Genomic DNA, 22072 nt, shown 5'->3' with positions numbered 1-22072 from the left:
CCCTTCAGATGGAGGAGCGAGGCGTCCCTCGGCTCCTCCCACCTGTTGATCCCGTGCATCCACTCAGATCATTATTACAGGCATTTACAGGCATTTACAGATTTCAGAAGTGAGCTCACACCGGATAGATACACAAAACATACGACAAACAAAACAAGAGACCTACCGCGGTCAGTCAGGCCCTCCGGACTGGGCGTCCCATCGCTGGTGTTGGGGATCCCGGACGAGCCCCCAAAATGTTATGCCCAGAATTCAAGATCCCCAAGAAACCACGCCAGGGAGCCAGTCCGATGCAAAAGCAGAAGGTCCTTTATTGAGTTAGCTAACCCGACCCGGGCCTCCAGTCGACGCAGCGACCGGAAACCGAGTGAGACTCGTGAGAAAATCAGGGCCTTTAATAGTGAGGGGAGGGGAGCTGACTGTGGGCCCTCCAATTGGCCAGGCGCCAAGTCGGGTCTTGTTACACAGGATGTGGTCATCTCTATGGCGCGCACATCCCTTGCTTGCCATTGGTTAGTTCAAAGAAATCCCGGGCGTGGCCAGGAGAGGCCTGGACCTCCGGGAAGAAGGCACTCCTCCGAGCACATGGCCTCTGCCCCAACATGGAGGATCCAGGGCAAGATAGAGGGCATAGCCCTCGCCCTTTCAAGAGAGAGAGAGAGAGAGAGAGAGAGAGAGAGAGAGAGAGAAACAATGTGAGAGACATATTGATTGGTTGCCTCCTGCATGCACCATGACAGGCTGACTGGGCTGGGACTGGGCTGGGAACCTGTAACCAAGGTACGTGCCTTTGACTGGGAACTGAACCCAGGACCCCTGGGTGCCAGGGCCAATGCTCTAACTTAGCAACCTGGCCAGGGCTTAGGCAGTTTGACTTTGAAGGGAGGAGTGGATAAAGATCTTTCCTGAAGGAAGGAGTGAGTAAAGAAGTTGGCTAATTTCTAAATGAAGCTATTCTTCTGAATAATTCTTCTTGGACTCACATTTCAAGAATGTTCTCCTCATCACTCTGTGACTATCATTGCCTTTGAAAGGGTAAGGATTCTCTATCCTCAGGTACTGTCTGGTTTCCAAACCTCCCTGATATAATTCACTTTAAGATCAGAGAAACATCATATATTGTTCTAAGCTTAAACTTAGCACTAGAGTGGACACCACAGTTTGGATGGTTCAATTCAGTTTCTTGCTTTTGAGTTCACTGAGCTATTCCTCCTGCTGAAGCTTTCCCCTGGCATCAGTCGTGAGAAGCAGCCACGTTATCCTGATAATCTCCTGGGCTAATCATAACATTGATATCAGTCTCAGTAGGCCGTTTAAATTTGCATAAGCTTTAAATTCTCAACAAACTGTCTAGGTAGGTAGATATATTGTTTTAGAATAAAATAAAACCCATTGAAATGATGTGTCACTTTTATTGTGTCACATTTATTTGGAATGCTTCCATAAAGAGGAGAAATAAATGAACAGAATTTCGCATGGGATGCGCTTGGCTCTAGCTCAAGCAATGGAGAAGACTTCAGAGGGAAACGTACATATTGTCAGCTGTAAGGAAATAGGACTAAAAACATGCGAACCTAACTGAATGACAGCCAAGGAAAAACAAGGAGGCAAATCCTCTGTATTATTTGAATAATATTATTATTGTCCTGTCATCCTGTTTTGTGATGTTAAAGTTTGCCCTCTATTCCTAAGTGCTGGTATGTTCCAAACTGCAGGTTTATAAACAATTATGAAATCAATATCCACTAGATGTCAGTCTTGAGCCGCAATGGGTTTCCCTGGCACAAGGAGTAAGCCATTAAGGAGCAAACATTTGGAGTTTGAGTGATTTCCTTTGCAGTGGGAACTAAGACAGGAATTGTAGTCAGCTTTTTGTGTGAACACTGGTTTGATTTTTCAATGAGTATAAATAATTAGACCAACGGATTAGATCATGTCACTTGCTCAACAAGCTCCAATATGTCCTCATTCAGAGTAAACACCAAAGTCTTTGCCACAGCCTATATCATCCCCTCTTCCCACTTTCCACCCTCACCCACGTTAGCCACTGACCCCTGACAACACCGAAATTTGACCCCCAGAAATATCTGCATGGTTGACTCATTCACTTGGGTACTTTGGGGACTGTTTCATTAGTCTGAGTCATGTCATCACAAATGTATTAGGGGCTTAAGGTGGGGTTTCCTGCAACCCATAGTTGGCTCACTCATTCATTCACTCAATCTCCCTATCAGAGAGATCTTCCTGGACACTTTTTCTAAAATGGCACCAGCCTGCACCACCCCAGCCATTATGCCCTACCCGCTAACCCTGACTTATTTTTCTCCATAACACCTATCACCACCTGGTGTGTTTACTTATTGTAAGTCTCTCTCTGGGATGTCAGCTCTCTGAGAGCAGGGACTTTGTCTTGTTAACTGCTTTATGCCCAGAGTTTGACTCTACCAGGCTTATAGGAGGAGCTCAATAAAGACCAAGTAAATAAATGGCCTTAATTCAAAGATCTTCAGAGAAGATGTCATATAGCTCAGTCATTCATTTGTTTTCATTTCGTATATACTTATTAAATACCTAATATAAAGAAGGCATTGAATTACGGGAGGTGCAGGAGACATTATCTTATTGATGAGAAACACAGTAAGTCTCCTGCACTCAACTCACACTCTCAGACAGAATGCATGCACGTGAGAAAAGGTTTTACAAAAAGAGCTGTATGACTATGACACTCCTGGCTGCTCATTGTGAAAGCTAAGGGACAGAAACATGATGCAGGCATTGGTCTCTAGGCACGTGATTTATTACCCTGCTCCCAAATAGATTGTTCAGTTCTTAAACCCTCTCTGGAAGGAGGTGTTTCTACAGAGAAAAATTCTTTCTTTGTGGATAACCCAACTCCCTTCCCCTACATCTGAAACCCATGTTCTTTTGCTTTCTGCTCAGTGACCACAGAGACCACCAGACTCCTGCACAGGCACATTTAAAGACGTTCCTGGCTTTGATCTGTAATTCAGTTGAGAGAGTTGGTTAGGGGCCTAGATGACTCATGATTAAGTTTCACAATTTCCATGTCCACTCTCTCTCCATTTCTATGCCACTGAGAAAAAAAAAATGTAATCATCATCATCCTTTCTGCACAAAATTTTGAAAGTCAAGGAAAGCAATCCACCTAATGCATATCGTCTGATTTCCATCAAACTATGAGAGTAAATGACAAGCTCCTTTGGATCCTAACCAATTAGTTAGCCTCTTTCCAGCCCTGCTCCCTTCCAGATGCTGTCATTCTGGAGAGGAAAAACGAAATGTTTAAGACTGACATTGGAAAGGGGTAACTTTTTAAGAATATGGGAGAATGACTACTATATCATGAGTGATTTTATTCTTCAATACAGGTTTGCCTGCAATGGTGGTGATTGCTTTTTTATGTGAGAAAGATGTATGAGTTTCAAATAGAGACCTTTCTGGTGAACTTTCCTCATGGATCTACAACCTATTGTTTATGTGAATATTTTTCCTCCTGTTGAGGACAATTTAGTCCTATTTCCTTACAGCTGACAATATGTACGTTTCCCTCTGAAGTCTTCTCCATTGCTTGAGCTAGAGCCAAGCGCATCCCATGCGAAATTCTGTTCATTTATTTCTCCTCTTTATGGAAGCATTCCAAATAAATGTGACACAATAAAAGTGACACATCATTTCAATGGGTTTTATTTTATTCTAAAACAATATATCTACCTACCTAGACAGTTTGTTGAGAATTTAAAGCTTATGCAAATTTAAACGGCCTACTGAGACTGATATCAATGTTATGATTAGCCCAGGAGATTATCAGGATAACGTGGCTGCTTCTCACGACTGATGCCAGGGGAAAGCTTCAGCAGGAGGAATAGCTCAGTGAACTCAAAAGCAAGAAACTGAATTGAACCATCCAAACTGTGGTGTCCACTCTAGTGCTAAGTTTAAGCTTAGAACAATATATGATGTTTCTCTGATCTTAAAGTGAATTATATCAGGGAGGTTTGGAAATCAGACAGTACCTGAGGATAGAGAATCCTTACCCTTTCAAAGGCAATGATAGTCACAGAGTGATGAGGAGAACATTCTTGAAATGTGAGTCCAAGAAGAATTATTCAGAAGAATAGCTTCATTTAGAAATTAGCCAACTTCTTTACTCACTCCTTCCTTCAGGAAAGATCTTTATCCACTCCTCCCTTCAAAGTCAAACTGCCTAAGCCCTGGCCAGGTTGCTAAGTTAGAGCATTGGCCCTGGCACCCAGGGGTCCTGGGTTCAGTTCCCAGACACAGGCACGTATCTTGGTTGCAGGTTCGATCCCTAGCCCGGTCAGTCTGGTCAGGGTGCATGCAGGAGGCAACCAATGAATGTGTCTCTCACATTGTTTGTTCTCTCTCTCTCTCTCTCTCTCTCTCTCTCTCTCTCTCTCTCCTCTCTCTCTCTCCCCCCTGTTCCCTCCCTACCCCCTCCCTTTCCCTCTAAAAATATCAATGGAAAAATATCCTCAGGTGAGGATTAACAAAACAAACAACGAGCAAAAAAGTTAAAGTGCCTAAAGTTTCAGCACCTCAGGTCCATGTGCCCACAGCAGGCCTCCGGAGTGGCAGCGCCTCCATTGGACCACATTTAACTGCACATTGGGCCTCAGCAGCATGGACCAGGCTGTGGCTTCTACATTCTGGTGTGGTGGGTTTCCTCTCACTCATCTCCTTGCTACCTGCCCTTCTAAACCGGGTTGCTCAGAAGGGAGGCAGGCCTTCATTCTCACAGTTCCCCCTGGAGGAGTAGGTGAAGCCGGCCTGTGGCTTCCCTGCTAGTTGAGAAAATGGACTGTTCGGCTCCACAAACCTTGCTCTCCATACTGCCCACCAGAGCATGCAGTAGGGAGAGAGGGGGGCCTATCTCTCGTCTTAGGTCTAAGCCACATTCTGCAAGAGAATTTACCAGATGCTCTACATTTGAGGGATTTGTTGGACATGTACCAGCCAGTAAGAAAGATGACACTTTGGTCCCTCTTTGTTGGCAATCCTTATATGAACTCTTCCATCAGCCAGAACCTTTAAGAGGAATGGGTTGCATCAAACCCCACTTTAAAACCCTAATACATTTGTGATGGCATGACTCAGAATAATGGGACAGTCCCCGAAGTACCCACAAGGAGACAGACACTCCTATTGCAACCACAGCAGCTGATGTGCGTAGCTACATGAGCATGGCCTTGGCCTTGGCCAGTGTACCAGGTCACAGCAGCTTTCTCTGAAGTGTCAGCTGCAATATCAAGTACAGCTGACTGAAATCCTCAGGTGCCAAACAACGGATAGTAAGAGGAAAATTCCATTCTAAGAATCAGAAGTAGCTTTTCTTTGGTGCACACAATGAGCAAGCAGACACTTACTTGGCCTTGAGCTACGCCAGGGACGGGAGGGAAGCTCTCACAATGGCTTTGGACCTGAAAGGCAATTCTGCTTCTCAAGGACTTTAGAGTCCTGGTGGAGAGGCTGAGGAGCTTGCTGGAGTCGAGAAAGGATCAGTTAAAATCGGGCTTTTCTTCCAGCTGAGGGGAGAGCCACAGTGGCTAGAGTAGGGGGTGGGGGGCTCCAGGGTGGGAGCTTCCGGGGCAGAGTCACAGCTCCCCTTTGTTTCTCAGGCTGGGCCCAGGGACCAGCAACCCAGGCCGTCAGAGGCTCAGGAGTGTTATCTTAGAATCCCTGTCTCAGCGAATGGCAGAGCCACTGGCCCAAGTGAGAAACCTGGCTCTCATTCGCTTCCCATCACAACCCACATCCAAGTGTACCCTGTTCATAGCTCTGCCCGTGTCAGTGCTGTAGGTCGGGTACTACTTTCTTCCCTGGAAATGCAAGGGCCCAAGGAACTGGTCTCCCTGCCTCTGGTGAGTTAATAGAGCAACTTTTCAAAAACATTGATCATGGCACTCAGTTTAAAACCCCTCAGTGGTTTTCTATGGCCTTTGATGTAAAACCCAAAACACCATCACATAACCTCTCTAGCTGTAACTTGGCTTGAATTCTACATCATTTAGCTGATTTTGGATTGGTCTTCGAATGCCAACGTAAGCATCATTTCCTCTAGCTGTCACACAGCCCCTCCCAGCTTGTTACATGCTTCTTCCCGCGCGCTCCCGTCATCCTTTCTGAAATCTGAGGCTCTGATCACAGCCCAGTGATGCTGGGTGGCGTGGCCATCTCCTCCACCGGTGGAAAAGCTCAAATGCAGGGACCATGTCCTTCATCTCTGCATGCCCGATGCCTACAGATGGCTCTCCACGTGCTGGTGACCCACATGAGTAAAATACAGTTCCTGCCCTTGAGAAGCACAGTCTAGAGGACAGGGACACAAACCAGACAAGTGCTATGACAGATAGAGGGTCAACATTCTACACCAACACCTCCCTCTCCACAGTCCCATTATCTTACACACAGCACTAGTCGCGTTGTTGAGTTTTTGCTTCACTGTCTGTCAAAACACGGAGCCAGAGATAAGGGTTGGGAGAGAGGAAGGGTGTTCGATTCTTCTTTGAATCTTCAGTGCCACACACAGAATCTGGCATATAAAGGTGCTATATATATTGAATATATGGAATAATTAATCATGCCCCTCCTAGGTGGTGGGGAGGTGACCAAAGAAAGCAAAAACAAGAAAATTGACATTATCATTGAACTTGAAAGTCATCTCCCAGAATGAGAAAAGGCATCGAGTGGCAGGACAGTCTGGCGAGGGCCCTGGACAAGCACAGCTGATTTAGAAAAGTGCCCCAAATACATTCAAGCCTGAGGGTAGTCTGCTTCTCCATTCTATCCTGGGGGAATCTTTGGATGTCCTGAGACGCACAGAGAAGAGATAGTTATCCTAAAGCGCCTATCCGCTTACAAATCGCCGAGGGAGTCTGACCTGACAAGTGCAGCTACAAATCCTCAGACATCATGTAACTCAGAAGTGGTCACAGGAGACACAAAATTCAGCAGAGGCTTCTTCCATTTTCATCCACCTCAAACCAGGTACTAGCATACCCCAAATTCACATAGAATTGAGGATGAGACCACGGGGACCATGCCCCTTAGACCTGACTCAAATATGCCATGCAACTTATTTGGGGATCATAATTTGTAATTTTAAAAATCATATTTCAATAAAAGAAGCTATAGAAAACATGTGTCAGAAAAACGGGGGTGGGGGGAGGGGGGAGTGCAGTAGTTTCATGTAATGGAATTGCAGTTAACGATGATTCTGTGGAATATGTTATGCGATAGGCCCCATGCTTTTCAGCTGATAGAATCAGAATGAACTTTGTTCTAAAGCAAACCCTTAGATGTGCAGGCAAGGCAAAGAATAAAGCCAAAATGAAAATACTGTTTTAGTTTATATGTTTATGAAAACTTGTTCAGGAGAGTTCGCACACACTATAAATACAACCTCAGCAAGCTGAAGTTTCACGCGCCTCTTTTTACTAATTCACATTTGGCCTGTTTCTCTCACCTGTAAGGCAGAACCAGCCACCACACAGTCTCCAGGAAAGCCCTGGGCCATCCCGTGCAGGGGACAGGGTGGCACTTTCCTACTCCAGCCGTCCATTCTGTGGAAGAGCTTATCTTGGAAGTGGCCCCATGCCCTTGGGACCCATGGATGTTGAATTGTCCTGCCTCACACAAAGAAAGGGGGTACATCCTGCTAGTTTTATTTGAATAAATTGTTTAAAATCTGACATGTATAATTTCAAAAACAGAGAAGAGTAAAATAAGCAGAAAATCGGTTGTGTTGTCTTTTACAATAAGGAATGCTGACCAGCCTATTCCTTGCATGAAGTGGGAATGCGTGCCTTTGCAGCCCATTATAAATAGCCATTCTTTACATCAAGAAAACAGGGGGAAGAAAAGAAGAAAATATTATGCATGCAGAAATGAGGAATATCCTAAATATGGGGAGCAATTTGAGAGAGCAATTTGGAGGGGAAAAATCCTAATTCAAGAATGCAGGACAAGATCACAATGAACCTCTGAGGACATGAACTTGTTTGAGTGTTTCTGGTATTGTACAATGTCTACTGTGATCAAGAACTGACTGACCATGTTATAACTCCTTCGGCATCAAAATTCAAATATGTCTATATGGGAAAAGTTCCATAACATGTCAAATCTGTTTATACAATGGGTCAGTAAGCACACAGATGTTACAAAGATTCTTGAAAAGGAATTTGCTGAAGAGTGTTTTAGCCCAATTGATATTTAGTCTGCATAGGGCTAGAAAGAAAAGAAAAAGCTTATGTTTGTTTACATTCTTCTTAACCTAGAAACATACCTCTTATAAGAAAGGTTGTTTTATCAAATTCACACCATGCTGTTTGCATTCATTACTGGTAACAATACTTATAAATAGGACACTGACATCAAACTTAGTAAAATGTCTTTTTTAAAATTCAAATTTATTATGGCTTTAAGGAAATATGTGATTAGGCATCCAAGCTCTCTTTAAGTAACATTTTTAAAATTACCCATTGTAGTGTTCAACACTGTATACACTTTAGTTTTCAATATAAAAAGATGAACAATGTATGATTTTATGTGTTCATGCAGGTTGAAGAAGAATGATGCTGAATCAAACTCCCAAACCCAAATATCTGGGGTAACTGAGTCAAATATCTTAAAGTTGATTTATTCTATGTTTGTCTATGATGTGTGTACATTGATTACAATTACTACATGAGCATCCAAAACTGACCTGAAAGCTGATTGTTATCCAAAGGCTTCAAATTCAACAATTCCATCATCTCCTCCCTATTACAAAACCAGATATTTAAATATTACCAGAAGGGCAGAACCAGTATAACCATGTCTATCTTTCTTGAGCAATAATGTCTACTTCGGGATTGGCTAGGCCTAAGGCTAAGAGTGGAATCTGGCTTTCTCCCAGAGAAGCTATAATGAACCCCTATGAATACTGTTTTGGACAGACACACCCCGAGGGCTTCACTCTGTAAAGCAGAAATATCTGAGGTTGATTCCAAACCCCACCTTACCAGGGCTGACTTTGTACATAGCCACAGTCTCATACAGCACGCGCCTCAAACAAATGTTTCTATAGTCCACCACAGATCTAAATAAAAAGAAAATTAGAAAAAGACTTTTCAAGAAAACTTAAGATCCAACTCAAAACCAAGATTTCCTTTTAATCTTTGATTTAAAAAAAAGATGTCACATAAACATTTTTCATTGCTGATTCTGTGGAAAGACTTGAAGACCAACTTGAGTGTCTGTCCAACCTACGTCCTCACCACGTGGCTTGCAGGACTTTTTCAGGTGGAATTAATCTGATTCTGTGTTTGAGAAATCAGTAGGGCTCGTTTCCTCTGGATGTGTTTCTTGTTCCCCCAGAATGCACAGTGTTTCCTTAGATCTTCACAACAGTGCTCTGAGATGGGCAGGACAAGCCTACCCTCTCCAATTTACTGATGAGCTTATGAGCAGGCAACGTGTCAAGCACTCACTGTAAGAACAGCTGTGACCCAGAACCAAATGCTCAATTCAGAACTTCCATTCTTCGTGCAAAAGCATAAAAAAGACGTGTGATTGCTAATTTACTAACCAATCTGTTGATTTGAACATATGGATGATATAATCCCCTTTGAGGTCAGCCATCCCCTTAAATCTAGACCAAAATCGAGAGTTCACTTGCAAATCATGGCCACAAATCTGCCCAACTACTAAACACCTAACTGGCCCTCTCTAGGAAACTACTTTTCTGGTGTGCAAGAGAAAGGAACTTTTAAGAATCCACAGCTGCCATGAGAATGACATGAGAGGATGCTGCTAGAATCTTATAAGCCCGGGGGAGAAAGAACGAAGCCCCAAGGAAGTTACTAGGAAGTGTATATAATATTGGTATTACCTTCATGAGTTTAAACATAAGAAATAAAAATCATACCATTTATTGTTTCCTAAATGGCCTATAAAGGTTAAGTGACTATACTACTTAAACTGGAACTGCATGATTAAGGTGATTTACACTGAAAATATACTTAATTTCTCCCTATGAAGACTGCTTTAAATCTACCAAAAGAGATTCGTCATCTACTCTCACCTGGGGTTTAAAAGTAACTCTTAAAGGCTCAGGAGTCGGGATTTCTCCCCCTTCGCTGGGAGGATGCACCACCCTGGCCTCCTCATGGTCTGTTTCACTGAGCTCGTTGCCGTAGAGCTCACTGATGGGGCCCAGAGACTGGCTCCCGGCAATGATGTCCACGCCCATCTCCCTGACCTCTTCTGGACCTTTGGCCACCGTTCCTCCTTTAGCTTTCCGAAGGCCACGCATCTTAAAAGTGTCCTTCGATGGAGCTGCGTTAGAAATAGATTGCTTAAATCTTTCCCCTGACTGCTTCAGCCTCTCTCCGGACTGCCTCAACCTCTCTCCTGACTGCCTTAGCCTCTCTCTCCTCTCCGGGGTCACTATTCTAGTTCTCATTCTGTTGACTTTCTTGTCAAAATTCTGCCGTGTCTTCTGCATGTTTTCTTTGGAAAATGCCTTTTTGATATTATCAATGCGCTCCTTGCCTGACTTTCTAAGCCTCGTGGATCTGCTTTCTTCAACGTAATATTCTTCGTCTGAAGACAGATCTATTGGGGGATCAAAGACATCTTCATCGTCCTCCTCTTGATTCTCAGTTATGTTTTTGTCTTTAACAATAGACAGGGATGTTGGACACCGAATCTCCTCCTGAAGGAAAAAGAAAGCATGTTAGAGACCAGTTCTTTTACTTTCTGCTGTCCCTTTAAATCTCCTCCATAGGCTGTTTATCCTCTGCCCACTTCTCTTTTAAAAAAATGTTTTTAATGATTTTTAGAGAGAGAGGAAAGGAGAGGGATAGAGAGATAGAAACATCCATGAGATGAGAGAGGCATATCATCAACCAAGCTGCCTCTTGCACACCCCCTACCGGGGATCAAGCCCATAACCCGGGCATGTACCCTGTCTGGGAATCGAACCAGTGATCTATTGGTTCCTGGGTTAATACTCAACTGGTGAGCCACACCGGCCGGACTGCCTATTCCTTAAATGTTGGTATTTCTCCAGGTTATTCTCTCCTTAGCCCTTTTTCCTTCTTTATCTCCCAAGCTCACCCTGAGCAACCTTATCCAAGCCTCTGCCTGAAGATCCAGTTGTAAGCAATTTCACAAATATTTTCACCTTTCCTGCCGGGAGCCAGTCCATGCTTGCTGTTTCAAGGGACCTGGCATATATGGCATACTGTTCTTAATATGTTTGCTCACCTTCTTGGCACTATGTGTTTTAACCAAGGTCTCTGAGAAAGGTTGTTTCCCCAGGTAGGGATTTTCTCCTGAAGTTAGGGAGGGAATAAAACCTCTTAACTAAGTGCCAGGCGGGTAATTAATCACTTTAACTATGAACAATCATGCTTAAACTACATAATCTTTACTCCCTGGAATGGAGATAAGAAACGCCCTAATCTTTGGAATAGAGCTTGATAGGATTTGAATCAACTGGTATAAATACAGATGTAAGAACACAGAACTTAGAGACAGAACCTAGGCACAGAACCTACAGAGAACGTTCTCTAGAGACAGAAGAACTTCGCTGGAGAGAACATGGCAGAAGATCCTGGACAGAAACTGGCCTCAGAACCTAGAGACAGAACCTAGCGAGAGAACATGGCAAAAAATCCTGGACTGAACCTGACTACAGAAATTGGCAAGAGGACCTGACTAGAACCTGGTGACTGAACCTGGCTGGAGAACCTGGACAGAACCTGGCTGGAGAACCTGGAGAACCTGGCTGGAGAACCTGGAGAACCTGGCTGGAGAACCTAGCAAGACAACATGGACATAGAACCTGGCTGGAGATCCAGAGCAGAACCTCTCTGGAGATCCAGACCAGAACTTGGCTGGAGATCCTGGCTGGAGATCCTGGCTAGGCTGCTGATCAACTGAACACTGTCTCCGTGTCCTTCCTTCTTTGCCGACTCCATCTACGCCTTTGGGAACCCCTGGACCTGCTGGGGTTGGACCCCGGCATCTGATGAAGACACATTTTTAAATAATGGACAGACTCCTCCACCTAGTAGCACAAGTATCTCAAACTTAACTCATCATCCTCTCCACAGCTACTTCCCTTCCTGAACCTCTCAGTACCAATACCCATCCAGGGGCCACTCAGTTAGAAACCTGAGTCATCATCCCAAATATTTTCTCTTCTTCCCATCCCATATCTAACTGCTCACCAAGTACCATCAATAATACTGCTTAATAACTCACCTGTTCCCTCCTCCTTCCTCCTTGCCTCTACCAAGGACTTAATTCATGTTCTTGTCACCTCAGGCCGGAATCTGTGTAAAACTTCTACCTTCAAAACATCACCTAAGCATTTCCTGAGAAATATGTCTAAAGCATAGCTCTGATCACATCCTTTCTCTACTTTAAAACTTTTGGGAGCTCATCATGACTCAAAGGATAGTGTTCAAACTCTTTAATATGATGAGAAGGCTCTGCAGTTTGAGCTAAGCCACTTTCCCCCGTCCAGCAACACACAGCCACTCTCAGTTCCTCAAACACGTAATGCAAACATTGCATAGGTGGGTCTTGCTTCCTTAAACACCCCTTCACCTCTCTTCAACTTTGTAAAAAATATCTCTCTTCAAGAATGGGTTCAAATGTCCCAACTTCCCCAAGAGGCTAATTGTGTCTCCAATTTACATCAAAATGACACGTACTTACCTCTATTTATAGCATTTATCACAGGCTGAATTGAATTGGAACCCCACTTATTTATAAATGTCTCCCGGGGGCTTTCAGTTAATGAAAAGTTCATGAAGACAAAGATGTGTCTTAAGTTTTATGCCCAGTATGACTGTTGGGTTAAAAAAGAGGCTATATCTTCATCCAACAAATAGTAACTAAACACCTAACATGCACAGTCAATGCTCTAGGACCTGAGAACAACCTTCCGTGAGGAAAACAGAGTAGAAGAGCTTATAGTTTCAGAGAGAGATAAACAAGTTAATTGTAAAGTATGTTGGATGGTGGTAAGCACTAAAGAGGTGAAAAATAAAGCAGGGAAGGGGGGGAAATACAGTGACTAGGAAGGGTGCTTGGAAAGGCCTCACTAATAAGGTGACATTCTAGCCTAGACCTACAAGTAATGGGTATACCCCAGAGGGAAGGAGGAACAGCAAGGTGGACAAAGTGGTTGGAGCAAAGTGATCAGGGGACAGGCAACAAAAGGAGGAGAGTGAGCAAGAGAGGTAACAGGAGGGCTAGATCGTGTAGGGCTCTGTATCCAATATTTTGAGTGTGAGAGGAAGCCTTTAAGAGTTCTGAGGAGAGAAGTGCCATGATTTGACCCATGTTGTAAAAGGGTCACTCTGTTGAAAACAGGCTATGGAGGCAAGATAAGAAGCAGGGAGAACTGTTGGAGACCACTGAGATAAGTCAGATGAGGGTGGATCAGGGTGTTGGCAGAGGTGGTGGTGAGAAGTGGTCTGATTCCACTTTGAACGTAGAAGCCAACAGGATTTGCTGCTAGATTTGGATGTGAGTATTAAAGAGCATTATCATTTGGTGACCACAAATGATAATTCTCAAGTACATGGTCTAAGCAATTGAAGGACAGATTTTTTTCCTTAAAAAAGATAACAGCAGGAGGAAGAGACCGGAAGGGAAGGATGAGATCTACATGTGATGACTCTGAAATACCTCCTGGAAATTTAAGCAGAGATGTTGAGTAGGCAGCTGAATATGTAAGTTTGGATTTCAGAAGGGAGGTCTGGACTAGAAATAAACATGTTGGAGTCACTAACTTAAGGATTAACTTAGAAAACATGAGATTAGATTAAAGCGATCATGAAAACATTGAGTGAATGAGTCTACATTCTATTACTCAAACTCCTTGGGGCCAAGGTGTGTTACAGAATTCAGAATATTTCAGATTTGGGGGAAAAATAATATAACATTCCCAATGAGATCTTGGGAAGAAGCATTTTTGTGGAAAAAATATGAATATTCACTCTAAGGTGGGCTAAAGACTATAAACAGCCTCATGCTATCTCAGGTCAGGTTTTGTCATTGACTGAGTTTGGGTTAAGTAAGGTCTTGCTGCCAAAGAAGTTATTAAATAATTTAGATTTTGGTGTTATAGATAAATGGATTTCAGATTTGTAGGTAAGAAGAGATGAGAAAACCAAAAGGAGAAAGATCAGCCAGTGAAGCATGATGAAATCCAAGAGAGAGTAGCAGCCCCACCCCTACCCTCCTAGAAGTGAAGGGAAAAGAAGTTTCAAGAAAAGAGGGCGGGACTAACTATCAAATGTGTCAAAGGAGAATGAGAATTAGATTTGGGAACACGGACACTGGTGACCTTACCAGCCCAGAAACACAACTGCTAAAGGAACCCAACTATTTAGGGATTATTTCTAAAACAACAGGGAAAACTTTGAAGATCACAAGACTTTTAATTGAACCCCCGAGTTAAAAATCCCTAATGAAGACTGTGCTCCTACTTGATATCCAGAATAAACCTGTTAAAAAAAATGAATAAGCCGAAACCGGTTTGGCTCAGTGGATGGAGCGTCGGCCTGCGGACTGAAAGGTCCCAGGTTCGATTCCGGTCAGGGGCATGTGCCCGGGTTGCGGGCGCTTCCCCAGTGGGGGGTGTGCAGGAGGCAGCTGATCGATGTTTCTCTCTCATCGATGTTTCTAACTCTCTATCTCTCTCCCTTCCTCTCTGTAAAAAATCAATAAAATATATAAAAATTAAAAAAAAATACTTTAAAAAAAAAATGAATAAAATGTAAGAAACACATTGACATATATTCCAAAACCTACCAGACTGGTGGTGAAGAAGAACCCCTGGAGTCTTATTTCTTTGGATGCATATTTAAAATTAAAATCTTTGACTACGGGACTAGAGAGTCTAGGAGCTTTTAAAAAAAAAGGGCAGGGTGGGCGTCTCATAGCTCTCTGATGAATCAGAAGCAGCGAGATTATTCCTCCCTTTTCCTGACACCTGTTGCAGGGAGTAGCTTCAGCAACACCAAGTGGGTGGGTATGGCCTGAGAAGGTATAATTAGGTAAGAGCCAAAAAATAATTACAGCCTGGTAGGGAAAAAATCCATCTCAATCCTGCTGTGAAATCAGATCTAACTCAGAAATCAGATAGAGCTCAGAAATTACATATCCTTCTCCAATTACACAACAAATTATACAAAAGCAGACTTAACAGAAAACAGAGATAGAGTCAGGAACAGTACTTGTTATATGAATCCATTTGGTGTAAATCCCATGAGTCAGAGATACATGAGTCAGTAGTGAATACACTGTAATAATAATTGAAGATTATAGGGTTGAATTATAATTGATTTCCAAATACGATTATTACATACTTTTTATGTAAAAGTCCAGGTTAAAAAAAAAAAAAGATGAATTGTATAACAAAATGAGTACTTTGGGTCAAACTTGAATATCATGGTAATAAAGCTGGGGGAATTTGGAATATATAGAAGTCTGGGATGTACCATTAGGGAATGGCAAAGGTCTCACTTGGTGACCACAAGCATGTGCTTAGTAAGCAAAGTTGTTAGAAGATATGCTAAGACTCCTGTTTTGTATGAGCAAAAGGTCATCAAAGTGAAAGTATGTTCAAAGAAAAATGATAATTGTATGAGAAATAGATCATTTTTTTAATGCCAATGTCCAGGATTAGGTGAAAGCTCAGCCACACACAACTGTGGGAGATAAAATACCAATAAGGGTTGCCACCAAAAGATATATCGAGGGAAAACTTTTAGAGGAAGGACCCAAATGGAAATGCACATATCCTATAGCTAATTAGCTTCAAGTTTGTTTTAGTAGAAGGAGCATTCTCAATATAACCACTTATACATATTAACTATGAGAATGAATGACAAGAGCTTTAAAAATAATCATGTGAATATTGTATAGTGTTCTAACATCTAATGAATCATCAAATCTGAGTTCTATGTTCACTGTTATTTGCCTTTGTCTTTTCTCTACCATTACAGTTGACTGCTTATTGACTAACTGCTGCTTACTCCAAAAACTTAATTTCACGAATCTTCACAACACTCTATCTTCCAAGGAAAGGTATCTGACCTAACTAGTGCCTCTCAGCGATTTTTTCATACTATCTTCTATTCATTCAAATAACTATGGGGGCTCAGAGAGAGGGAAAAAATAGCAAGTTTCGGGGAATAAGTGGTGAATAAATATAGGAACATCATAACTTTTTAAAAAAAGAATTACGTCAATAGACAAACAAGAGTCGATTAGAACTTTTCAGAAACTTCTGTGCTCTAGCCTCTGTACAGCTTGACTGGCACCTGCTCCATTCTTGGCTCGAAGGTCCTCAGGACAAATGTTGGACACTAAGAATGTCTGCTGGCATGACCCAAGCAAGGGGAGGGTGATGAGTACCTGTTACTGCTAATGTCCTTGGAAAGTGAATTGAAGAACGGATACCACATTCTCCAATACCAAATCTAGAGCCCTATTACATACGCTAACATTGGAACTGGGCTCTGAAGCTAAGGTGAGTAATTTTTTTCAGGTTTTTAAGTCTGGAGAAGAACTTCCAGGGATCTGGAAGGAAAGGGAAATGACAGAGTCCAACCTACCTAACTTTGAAATAAGCAATACTTCTCTCTCCTCCCTATTCTTCTTCCTAAATAACCAACAGATTCAAAATACCACTATGTGTAACTTTATCAGTTAGGAGAGGGCTATGGAGAATTGACTAACGTGTAGAGAATGCTGTGGGGGGTTATGGCCCACATCCCTAGTATCTTACAATTATCTGCCTACATAATCCAACCGCCCTCCTATTTCATTCTGTTTTCATTCTTCTAGGTTTTTTTCCCTAAGCCAATGGGCATCCATTTAAAAAATACAGTAATGATAATAATGTATATATGCACCATTGAACATCCCTGCATATATTACTGATTTTATACTTAGAACACAATCTTTGACAACAATATTTGGGGCCAAAAGATTTGTGAATTCTTAAAATTCTTCATATGTATTAACAAAACTACCCTACAGAAATGTTGTGCCAATTAATTATCCTACTAGCAGAACAGTGAGGTGCTTGTTTTTTTCTACCCTTAAGCTCTGAATATGTTGTGTTTTAGTAACTGCAAAAAAGTAGGGGAAGGTGGAATTCTGCTCCTTTATTTTGTCTTTTGTCAACTGTCTGATAATGATTTTCCCGTTTTTCTACCATGAGAGGAAAGTTCAACTTTTTTTGATTTGTAAGAGTTTTAAAATATAATACAGAGAGTATGCATTTGCCACGATTATGGTTCTAGTTAAAAAAATATGAGTTCAACTGTACAGTAATATAGGAACTTAGCTCAATAAGCAATGCCACACAAAAACTACTATATCAGCTAAGTAAAAATACTTTGTAGTTAAATATAAGGAATCACGTCTGTGACTCCGACATTGGTATAACTATGGTAACAATAACAAAAATAAGAACTATTGCCTGATGCATTGCAAAATATGGTTTGTTATTATCGTAACTCGTGTGTAAAAATTCCAATAGGTTATATTCTGAGAAGCTTACGTTGTTCTGCTTAGGGTTTTCCTGGCTCTCCACAATAAGAAAAACAAAACAAACCACATTGTGAGGCTGCTGGTCCTCAGCTTCTTTCTGGTATAGAATGTTTTATACCAGAGGCCTCTCAGGTCTCTTCCAGTTCGAATGTTCTAAAGCCGATGTGAGGGCCTCACGCTAATATGGCTAATGTGCTGAAAGAGCTTTCCCAATATTAAGTTTCAAAGGCAAGAAATAGCCTCAGCTACGGCCCACAGTTCATATTACACGAAATGGTTGAGAGGCTCAAAATACTGACCTGATAGTACGTTCGTTCACTTAAAAGTGGTTTGATCCTGAGATATATGCTGATAGAGATTTCTACTACATGCATATATACAATAGTTCAGAGGCAATGTTCTGATAGGACTTGTTGGCAGTGAAAGCAGGCAAGGGATTGCACGAGTAATCAGGGTAAACCCAAGCGCAAGCTTACCTGGAATATCACCACCCGGAATTTGTTTTTCTTCATTATCTCCTCTTGTTTCGTTTCCACTTTCGTCACGTGAACCTGCTGCTTCTCCACCCGGGCCTTCACGTCCTTAATGTGAGCACTGACTTTTCGGGTTTTCTCAAACAACTTGTTGATGACATAGCCTGTGTTGCTGTGTGACTGCGAAAGCTTCAGCAGGTCGATCTGGACGGACTTGATGGAGTTTTCCATCACCCGGTGCCTCTCTTCTATTCTCTTCTGGCTCGCCTGCACTCTGTCCACGATGGTGGCAACTTTGTCCAGCACCGTCACGATGGTGAGGGCAGCGTCTTGGTCTTCATCTTCGGCCATACCCGACAGGCGGTTCTGGTGGATCTTATCGGCATTTGAAGCAGACCCATTATGTTCCATTTTACTTACTTCTCAGCTACAGAGGGCCTCCCACAACCAATTCGGGCACTTCGAGCAAACAGCTTGGTCACAGGCCACGGGGTTGTTTAAAGGGTTGGAAGCCCCACCCCTGGAGACGGGTCGAGTATTTATAACTACAAATGCCCGTATGTGACAGCTCTGCAATATGAGCCCTTGCAGAAGAGCACTGGGGACTGTTCCAAACATGCTTACAGACTGACTAAGGGACTCAAATAAGACTGTGTGGGTAGAAGAGAAAAGCTTTTTTCAAAAAAGCTCCCGGAAGCCACCATGTTGCTAATGTTAAGCCTAAAGGCCAAGTGACCAAAAAAGCGAACTCCAAATGTTGGGTGAGCCTTTTGCCTTTAGGTAATTTCCAGCAGCATTTGTAAAAGCAAAGGGGAACTGTGAGCAAAACTCTGTTTTTTCTATGCATTTCACTGACATATCAAAGAATGTAGTAAATAAACACACCAAAACAAAGGCCATATAGTGAAAACACTATATTATGACATGCTTTTCCAGATCAAATATTAAAATTAATATTCCATTTTGAACATCTTAAATTCTACATGCATACTTCTGAATATCTAAACTACACGTTAAACAGCTGAATACATTCTACTCGCACTTCAGACCTTGAAACACCGACAATCTATTATTATAGCTATTACTACAGGACAAATTTGGATCGAGGTCTTAGGTAATTTTTAAGCTCACTTTAAGAGCACCAATCATTAGTCATTTTTGCATTTTATTCACAAGCACTGATACAATTATTTATGTTAAAACAAATCTTTTCTTTAAAAGTTAATGTGTATTAAAGTAGTTTAACTGAGAAGGTAGGCTTTATTCCAGTCTGTTTGTTAAACAGACAATGTTCACAATGTCTAAATCTACTTCCCAGTGATCTGTCCCATCATTGCTACCAGATACTTTTTTGAGTTACCAGAATTATTTTTTCAAAGGAAGGAATAATCAAATTCCAGTCCATACATCTTATAAATATTTTACACCTAACACACACGGCTTTACAGTTCATGCGATAGGCAGTGTCTAGAAAAACAGTTACTAAATCTCGAAACATTTAAATGTCTATTTAAACACAGTGTCTTCTAAAATTTGTTTTGTAAGAAAAGTAATCTGTAAACATCTTTACCTTTAGTTCATGCTTAGTCATTTGCTGTGGTCATTGTGGAAGAAGTGGGTATGACTTTACAACCATTTGTGAAGTGGTCCACCTTTGCAAAAATATTACATTCCATGGGTAAAGAACAAGTCTTAGAATTACCATGTGGTACAAATTTATGAAATCAATTTGTCTTTAAAAACATAAAACAAAGACTACTAAACAGTCCAAAACTGCTGTAGCTGAATATTCTAAATACGAGCCAACTGTACTACACTAAAAATGTCCAAAAATAAGGCCTCTGAAATAAATATTTCCATTCTTTAAAAAAAGACATAATAAATGTACATCACATGGTCAGTGTACATATAAAAGCCATCGTTTTAAACCATCCTGGATGACGTATCCGAAGTAAAATGACCTAGGTTTTGCTTCTGTCGTCGTCCTCTATTGTTTTTAGGGCATTTTCTGTTGAGTTAAAAAAAAGAAAAAGAAAAACGTCATTTTGTTTAGGATATTCAAATGTTTCCAAAGTAATGCACATTTCACACATAAAAACGTATTGCATGCCCTCCCACGGAAGGGAAGCAGGACGCTAGTTGATACAAGACAAGGTGAGGACCCAATATGTCAGACTGCTATCTTCCTGACAAAATGGGGAGGTGAGAGGGTTAGATATACGATGCAGGTCCAGACATTGCTGACTTGCATCCCCAAGAGGAATCCCACCCTTCCTCTGGCTGGACAACCCTTAGATGAAGGGAGAAATCAGGAAGAAAGATGCTTATTTAACGTCCGACAGGAATACATAGGAAACGCCTAGAGATTTTAGGCAATGACTGCAAGTCGTCCCACACCCTGCTTGGGCAAACCACAGAACCCAATAAAGCACAGCCATGCTGTGGGTGAGGGGACTTCCTGGACTCTGCTCTCATTGTACTGTACGTGTTTCTCCAGGTGGAATAAATCTCATCGTGCTGTAACTGTGTTTGTGCCTGTGCACAGAATGCAAACATATGAGCTCTTATTGTGTCTGCACAAAGCACTCTGCTACGCAATGTGGGATAAAGGGACTGGGATGAGTTCTGGTAATGTTGAGCTTGAGCTCTGCTAAAAACTAGCTGTGCAACCTTCTTTTCCTATACGTAAAATTTTAAGAGTTCGACTAACTTCTAAAATCTCTGCCAGCAAGAAATTTATTATCTAGCCCTGGCTGGGTGGCTCAGTTGGTTGAAGCATTATCCTGTACACCAAAAGGTTGCAGGTTTGATTCCTCATCAGGGCACATGCCCAGGTTGCAGGTTTGATTGCCAGTCAGGACACATATGAGAGGGAGGCAAGTGATCTCTCTCTCATCAATTAAAAAAACATGTCCTTGCCGTAACCGGTTTGGCTCAGTGGATAGAGTGTCGGCCTGCAGACTGAAAGGTCCCAGGTTCGATTCCGGTCAAGGGCATGTACCTTGGTTGTGGGCACATCCCCAGTGGGAGGTGTGCAGGAGGCAGCTGATTGATGTTTCTCTCTCATTGATTTTTCTAACTCTCTCTCTCCCTTCCTCTCTGTAAAAAATCAATAAAACATATTTTTTAAACAATGTCCTTGGATGAGGATACAAAAAAAAATTTAAGTAATTTATAATCAAATGGAAAGAAAGTCTTGCATAATGAGTACTCCTAAATTTCCATGTTTTTAGTCACTTTCAAAGAGCAATGCATTTGTTGCCTTGTTTTAAAGGCCTTGGTGGTAACACTTCTATTTTATGTATTATTTTTCACAAATGTTATCTCATGAATCTTCATAAAAACACTTTGAGATAGTGCTGGAATCATCTCTATTTCCTAAATGGGGAAACTGGTTAAGAAGTCAAGCGACCCCTCTTTTAATTGTCACTAATTCACTATGACCTGGAAAAGTTCCAACTCCGTGAGGCCATGGCTTTTTCATCTATAAATTAAGGGGGTTTGTCTTGGATGATGTCCAAGGTCCCTGCCAATCAGTCATTCTATGAGTCAAAAAACCAAGAAAATAGATTCCAAGCATAAAAGAAAACAATGTTACTCATGCAGTCTTGATGAGTGGGTCAGCGGGAACATCCTTTCAAAGGAAGATTCCTTTCATGTAACAGCCACCATAGGATAAGTGAACAGCTGCTCCATAATGGACTGCGTGGGAGAGGCAGTCCCTAAAAATTCAAAGGAGATAAGTCCAAGCAATCTATATAAATAAAAGGCTAATATGCAAAGTGTCCCCTTGGAAGTTTGACCAGGAGTTCAATCGCTCGCTATGACCACCAGGGAGTGGCATGGAGCATGGCAGGCAACCAGCGGCAGCAGGGCACTGAGGGAGTGAGGGAAGGAGGAGGCGAAGAGATGGGTAACCTGATCGGCCCTGATCGCAGGCCAGGCCTAGGGACCCTACCTGTGCATGAATTTTATGCACCGGGCCTCTAGTT

The 22072-nt window shown here is 42.1% G+C and overlaps 2 protein-coding genes across 3 annotated transcripts in view; both read right to left on the bottom strand.

The window, feature by feature from the left end:
- Positions 1-9161: 9161 nt before the first annotated feature.
- Positions 9162-19760, bottom strand: CAVIN4 (caveolae associated protein 4; the record flags this gene model as incomplete). Of its 2 annotated transcripts, XM_081103581.1 has the most annotated exons (3): positions 9162-10735; positions 18084-18455; positions 19651-19760. In XM_081103581.1, the coding sequence occupies 3 exons, from the start codon at positions 19669-19671 to the stop codon at positions 10052-10054; spliced, it is 1077 nt and encodes a 358-aa protein (XP_080959707.1). In that variant the 3' UTR covers positions 9162-10051. The 2 variants fall into 2 exon arrangements, with proteins under 2 accessions (XP_080959707.1, XP_080959706.1); XM_081103580.1 differs by lacking the exon at positions 19651-19760 and having other exon boundaries at positions 18084-18491.
- Positions 18980-22072, bottom strand: part of TMEFF1 (transmembrane protein with EGF like and two follistatin like domains 1) — a 77505-nt gene continuing 74412 nt past the window's right edge. Inside the window, exon 10 of the mRNA XM_081103579.1 lies at positions 18980-20088. Coding sequence (XP_080959705.1) covers positions 20004-20088 — 85 coding nt within the window. The 3' untranslated portion in view covers positions 18980-20003. The remainder of the gene's footprint in view (positions 20089-22072) is intronic.

The sequence above is a fragment of the Myotis nattereri genome (assembly GCF_964212035.1).
Source record: "Myotis nattereri genome assembly, chromosome: 12".
Taxonomy (NCBI): domain Eukaryota; kingdom Metazoa; phylum Chordata; class Mammalia; order Chiroptera; family Vespertilionidae; genus Myotis; species Myotis nattereri.
Note: the sequence above shows the minus strand (reverse complement) of the source record. Positions and strands in the feature narration are given on the sequence as shown.